This window comes from Dreissena polymorpha, chromosome 13 (assembly GCF_020536995.1).
Source record: "Dreissena polymorpha isolate Duluth1 chromosome 13, UMN_Dpol_1.0, whole genome shotgun sequence".
Classification (NCBI taxonomy): Eukaryota; Metazoa; Mollusca; class Bivalvia; order Myida; family Dreissenidae; genus Dreissena; species Dreissena polymorpha.
This window is the reverse complement of record NC_068367.1, coordinates 45,825,980-45,833,059: the sequence shown is the minus strand read 5'-3', so window position 1 is coordinate 45,833,059 and position 7,080 is coordinate 45,825,980. Positions and strand designations below refer to the sequence as shown.

Below are 7,080 nucleotides of genomic sequence, written 5' to 3'. Positions count from 1 at the left end.
TCTCATTAATAATTTGCTATTTCAACAAATCAGATACTATAACAGACGTGTTTTTTTTCGAATTTCCTGAAGTCAACCATGCCATACCTCGAGATAAGCCTTAGCAATACTGTTGGGAATTGACGACTATCACGAGTTACGAGAGTGAATTCTAAAACCAACACAATCAAACACCGTGAAGTCATGAAAGAAATAAAACTGGAGTATACTGTTGTCTAACATTTTCATGTTATTGACGACAGTCCTCTTGGTAGCGTAGCACTTTCTAAAGCAACGGTGCGGGTGAAGATAAATATTTTCTTCAAATGGATTTTATTATGTAAGTATATCATTACGTAATTTATTATTTCACAGATGAATCGGGCAATATATACGCTGTGATGAACTTTGCAGCATCACTGTGTATGTTGATTTGGTAAAAAACAATGTTTTAAAATGAGAGTATAGTTTAAAAAGTTGCTCAAGAAATGAAATATTGTAAAATAATAATCACATAAAGCGAGGTAACTGTCGTTCTAAATCGATGCACGTTTTGCATTTAAAATTAATTTTCTAACATATTGCATACTATAGCAACACGTAACTTTCTGTACTTCAGACGTAATACCAAAGAGACAATAAAGGATGTACTTGTGTTTTCAATGTTCTTTATGGAGCTCATCGCGGCAGACAAAACACAAGTTCGGTATTCCATTCATAAAACAACTCGGTCTGAAAGTGTAACCAGTACCTGCTTATTGCAGTGCGCTGCTATGTTCTCCAAGTTTGGGTCGGCAGGTTTCCGTGTGTCTGGTGGTCAGTGCCTGTGTGAAGCACTCAACATCGACTGGGCGTTAGTTTTGCCGTTACAGATGAGTCCCGGATACGTGTACATGGTCAAACAAGAGAACACGCAGACGTTTACGCAGTTAGTATGTTTAAGCTGTTTGTGATAGAGATGTTTGCAAATGTGATGTCTTAAACAAATGTACGACAATAACTAATAAAACGAATAAAGTAATAAAACACAACAGCATTATTTTATTTGATATAACTTGGTCGAAATCTTAATGAAAAACAACCAAACACCGTGGTAAAAAGGCATCTTACAAAATTAATAAATGTAAAATCTGATGCAATGCTTTTTGCTTTTAGGATATTGGTCGTGACTATATGCAGACTCGTCCGATGATATTGTCTGGTACTCGACTGAATGTGAACTTTGCTCCAATCACAACGCTGGAAAGGTGACTATATATACTAGAATATAAATTACATGTATTATACAATAAAAATAGTATTCTTTAAAGATGAACCTTAACTGAAGGGTTTGCAAACGATACAGGTAAAAAAAATTCATCCAGATACAGTATTATTTGAGAATATGTGTTTAAATGAGATTAATTATACGATATTTACAAACTTCAGCTTTAAATCAATTTTCAAAAAATATATGCGTAATAAATCGCCCATTCAAGCGCTTCACTAGCATCTATTCTGTCTAGGATTCTTTTGTATTTTCATTTTTGTCAGTGTGACGGTAGCTTTCCAAAACCGGGACGAAGATTTCCCGTTTTATATCTCGATGGAATTCCACGCTCAGAAAGCAAAACTGGACGTCAAAATTAACGGAACGTGGCAACGTTTGTATGTGTACGACGGGAAAAACGAACAAGCTTTCACTGCAAGCGTGACTTCACAGCATACAGTTACGTTAGACGTCGATCAAACCGGACTGACACAAGTAAATTTCAATAATTTGTTATTGTAAAGTTATGTTTATTTTTGTGAAATATAGTTTCAGTCATCTTTCGCCCCAAAGGTACTTATTCAAAGATCGGCTAAATGACACTTAACTGAAAAGTTGATTTTAAAATAAAGAAAATATTTCATTCAAGCAATAAAAAAACATGTGGCAAATATAAATTTGAAAAACAACTTAAGTTTCGTCTTTAGAAACAAAGCTTGTTTATTACCCTTCAGTTCGATATTGTGATGTCCGTTGACACTCCCGTGCATCAAAATAGTTCAATGCGCGCTAAAACGGGATCAGTTACATGTAATAAAACTACGTAAATTGAACTTTTTTGTAAGTAAGAACCTGTTACGAATTAAAAATTATAACACGGTTGGTACGCATGTATTGTAATGCCCGGGCAAAAGATTAAGATGAATGACTACAAAACGTTGTTATTTACCGATTCAAATGCGATTTATGTTGCGTTTTGGTCCTTTTGGAAGTGATTTGTGCAAAAGTTATATTGTTGATATTAACTATTATTATGTAAGTGATATCCTTAAAAACAATTTACCGGGTAATTCGTTAACGCATGAAATGGTGTTTCCCCCGCATAAATAGATTGGTCATTTTGAATATACCAATAAATAACAGAAATAAGATACATGTATAAAAACAAAAGGCCAATTAAATTTAAAATTATTGTTTGCATATTATCGCCGACCTTTCGGATTCGTTTCTGTTTTGTGATTTTCAGATCTATTTGGACGGTGTGGCAATAACGGATTACAGACACCCTCTCATGGATGTTACCCGTTCGAACAATCTCTACGTTGGTTCATCCTCTGACAATGTTATGTTGACACGCTTGGAATTTAAGAGACTACGTTAGACCGTTGCAACATACTCGAACAATATTATGGTGACCTGTTTTTAATTTGAGCGACAACGTTAAACCATAACATTTTTATTTAGAAAGGGACACTTAATATAAGACACTTAATATACGCGTAAAGTTTTTTGAACAAAAATCGCTGACAATAAATAATACATTGATAAGCACATACAATTATATACAGTTAACATTATTGATATGCACAATTCGTTTGTTTAATGTTGTCTTAGCAATTGTTAATTCATAACATATGTTTGCAATAAGAAATTACTAGGTACTGTATGTATTCTGTTAAGACATCAAAATGGCGCCCAGTGTAGGACGGTGATGGTGTGCTCGTAGATTTGCTTGTCTTTATTCGGCGTAGTTTTTAACCTATAATTTGACCTTTTTCGAGCTTTTAAAATGTCCAATCAAATCTTCAGAAAAATCCCCGCAAGTAGGCCCGATTGAATTAATTGAATTTTGTAATTATGAAAAATATCAAATCTGCGCGAAATAGAAAGCATGCACATTTAAAATTAAACACATTTACATAAACATATAATTGAATTGAATCTATTTTGTGTAGTATAGCGTAAACAAAATTATAATTCTGCATGGGCTAATTTGAAAATTATAGGGATGCTCACATAATTTTGCAACGCTGTAAACTGAGTGTTCTATCGTTATACTATTTTATTTCCGATATAATGGCTAAGTTGATACATCAGTTTCACTCTCAATTCTCTAAATGAATACAGTATGTTTCGACTCCTTTATATCTTGCATATTGTCAGCACCGTGGCGTTTACATTTAAAAGCTATTTTCTATTATTTAACATCTACTTCTATATTGCATTTTGTGCACTTGTTTATGTTGTATAATATATGTAGTGTTGTTCCCCATTAAGATGTATTTTTTAAGTATTTTATGTTGTGTCATAATTGACCTTTAAACATGTTTAAGTATTGAGCGTTACAGAAACCGATAACATATTTAGTAAATTCATAGAAGATGTAAAAGGCATGCCAAATGTTTACACACAAAATATTATGGACATTTATTGCCAACTTACATAAAGAAATTGCCAACTTACATAAAGAAAATGGTAACCAATCGTAAACAAAGAAACATATTTATAAAATATTAATCGAAAACAGTGACATCTTAACTAGTCAAAGAAAATGGAATTAACAACAAATAAGTATATTGATTGGAAAAAGACAACACAGCGTAAATGCATTTGTGTTAAAAAATCTGAGAATATATATCAGATGGTTCCAGTGTAGAATAGTCCACTTAATCTTGTGAACAAAAAACCTCGTGATCATGATAGAAATTGTGGCTCACAATCTAATAACATTCTTAAGAACGAAGTAAAACATTACGCACTTGTTATTTTACCTCTATATACACCAGTTAGTGTTGCATTTACTGTTGCGAGTAATCAACAACAGCAACAACAACAACATTTATTCGGCAATTAAGCTAAAATAAGCTTCTAGCCTACAGTTTGATAAAGCAAATGGTACTTCTTCAGGTTGAGATTAAAAATAGAGGTAGATCAAGCCATCATATTAAGCTGAACTATCAGGATTTAATAATTGGAATAACAAATTCAAAAATAAATAATACAAGAATTGTGTGCCTTGAAATTAAACCATATGTCTTTCATTGTCATAGCCCTTCAAACTTTGCAAACTATGAAACAAACATTTGAAATATACCAAACTACAATGCAAACAAAGGAAAAATTGATATACTTGCTCCTTGTCAAAATATGTACAGATATATCTTATGACGATATTATTTATCATAACACATACTATAAATATTGTTTTTTACATCAGTGTGTTGTTAAATCTGCGTTATCAGTGAATAATACTAACTGATATTCAGTACTTAAATTATCTTTCTTACGTGCAATATTACCTAGATAGCAGATGTTTGTACTTACCTCTAACACTTTATTTAATACGTATGTGCAAATAAGTTTTTTTCCTGTTAAATTCTTGAAATATAAAACTAAATTATTGTATATGATTGCATGCTTACACATTTATTTATATACACCCGTCTAGACCGTGTATAAATGAACTTCTCTGAGTATCACATGAATGTATGCATTTTTATGTTTGGTAAAAATACAATAATGCACACAATAAACTTTTTAATCAACCTTATTCTTGTGCTTCAACTACGAAAATATTCGTAATGAAAATAAATCAACACACCGTTTAAATGAAAATGCTTTGATCAATGAGTGTAAGGATACAGATTGTAAAATAAGACATAACTCATACTAGTTCTTTAAAATTATCTAAATGTCGAAATTCAATAAATCCAGCGGTCGGGTTATATCATGCCTATCAAAATAGCTATGAAACAATACATATATAAATATATATATTTAAGAACCACATATATAAAGCCGCAGGCCTGACCCGTATCTTGCCAGTGGTATGGACCCTTTGTTATGGGACTTTTACCCCGCTCACTATCCAGCGTCGAAACTTCCGGGTTTACATTTAAACCGACTATTAATAGCTTATTAATATCTTAGTTAGAAGGTGATTTTTCAAGCGGTTCCGTAGTGAAGTGGTCACACGCTCGCTTCACATGTGAGAGGCCCAAGGTTCGAGCCCCAGTAGAATCAAATTATTTGTGTACTATATTAACTTTTTGTTTTGATGTAGACATTTTAGTTTAAATAAATATGCTGTTTTATTATAACCATTTTTTTATTATGCCCATGAAATATATGTGTGAGAGGGTGGGGGGGGGGGGGGTCGTAAACACATTAAAACTTTTACAGTGTTTTCATATCAATGAGTACTCAACCCCTATCGTAAATGAGCAACGTAAGAATAATTTTAGAATCATCTCCCCTTGAAGTTGAGAAAAATATGAAATTACGCTTATAAGATGAAGCAGATTTTTGTTAAACCTACACAGTTCTGTTCCATTAATGAAAACTGCACACGGATGCCAGTAAAAAAAAGAGATTGCCAAGCAATGTCCACCGGTGAAACTCCACCGTTGTCAGTATTTTTTTTGTTTGTTGTTGCCATAGCAACCAGAATTTTTGACGTAGGCACAAAATGAAATGGCGTGCATAATCTCCATATTGCCATCTATTCATGTTTCAAGTTTCATGAAAAAATATTAAGAACTTTTAAAGTTATCGCAGGATCCAGAAAAGTGTGACGGACTGACTGACAGACAGACTGACAGACGGAGTGCAAACCATAAGTCCCCTCCGGTTTCACCGGTAGGGGACAAAAAGGAAATCAATGTAAATAAAATGAAGTATGAAATATTTGGGGGTTACAAAACAAAATCATAGATAATGGTTATTTGGGGGTTATAACACAACATCATAGATAATGGTTATTTGGGGGTTATAACACAAAATCATAGATAATGGTTATACCAGTATCTTTTTCTATTTTGTTTAAAATAATCGGCCAATATATTAATATTTACAGTAGAAAAAAATCGTTCCATGTAACTTCATTGAGTGCCTTTTACACTGAAATTCCCGACGCCCTTTGATGCTTTGCATCAATCGTTATCTTGTATATGAAGCTCTAACGCAATTCATAAAGAGTCGCGTTTACGGTTCTTGAGTACGAGTTTTCTCACTCGGTTTACGGTTCTTGAGTACGAGTTTTCTCACTCGGATTTGTCAACGATCTAACAAACCTCAACTCAAGCAAAACTCTTTTACAAAAATGCATTCTTGATCGACATATGTGATACGATTTAAAGGGAAATCAATGACTTTATTGTTCTACTATTAATTGGTTTTTATAGTATACCACTCGTAAGGCCACATAATCATATCTGCATATGAATAAATGTAAAGGTAAATAAAAGTCGTAATTATTCACATTCACTTTTAAAAGTTGATCGTCTAATGGTAGTCCACACATCCTATACGTTAACTTAAATATATCCGGATGTGATATTTATTGATTTGTTACTTTCCATTTTATAAACGTCCGTTTAACGCGTTGGAAAATACTGTTTCTATGTCATCTTTCACACGTTCTGGCATAATCAGGAAATTTTCGTCGCAAAGATAATTTTCTTTGTCCTTAAAGTCCTCTTTTATTTTTTTCCAGACTATCTGCATAGGCATCTGAAGACAGGTCGCAATAAAATACGCTAGCCTCAATGTTCTTAATCGTTCGTTTGATGAACAAAAACAGAATTGACCACGGATTGCATCCTTGGGGAGGGAACGTCCTAAAATGCTTATAAAATATATTATTACCTGATGTCTTATATAAATGATAATTAATTATTTTTTGCTATTTCCTCGTCGAAAAAGAAATTCGCAATGTTTTAAACTGTTACCGGTGAATATCGAACTGTTGACCGGTCAACAGTTTGAACTGTTGCCCGCTGGAATAATGACGTCATTTCGTCGAAAAAATGACGTCATTTTACAGTTAAACAGTATACACTTATTTCATGGGT

General features: G+C 33.0%; 1 protein-coding gene across 1 annotated transcript; it reads left to right on the top strand.

Annotated features, from left to right (window-relative positions):
• The first annotated feature begins 1,140 nt into the window (after positions 1-1,140).
• LOC127855014 (uncharacterized) lies at positions 1,141-2,733 on the top strand. The gene is made up of 3 exons (XM_052390312.1): positions 1,141-1,226; positions 1,513-1,723; positions 2,475-2,733. Exons 1-3 carry the CDS (start codon positions 1,153-1,155, stop codon positions 2,607-2,609), a joined length of 420 nt encoding a protein of 139 aa, XP_052246272.1. The 5' UTR covers positions 1,141-1,152; the 3' UTR covers positions 2,610-2,733.
• Positions 2,734-7,080: the final 4,347 nt, after the last annotated feature.

What these genes read in the sequence shown, in the direction of transcription:
- LOC127855014 (XM_052390312.1), top strand. Translation starts at nt 1,153, where the DNA reads ATGCAGACTCGTCCGATGATATTGTCTGGTACTCGACTGAATGTGAAC. An exon ending in CCAATCACAACGCTGGAAAG is followed by an intron (nt 1,227 to 1,512) that starts GTGACTATATAT and finishes CATTTTTGTCAG; the next exon opens with TGTGACGGTAGCTTTCCAAA. An exon ending in ATCAAACCGGACTGACACAA is followed by an intron (nt 1,724 to 2,474) that starts GTAAATTTCAAT and finishes TGTGATTTTCAG; the next exon opens with ATCTATTTGGACGGTGTGGC.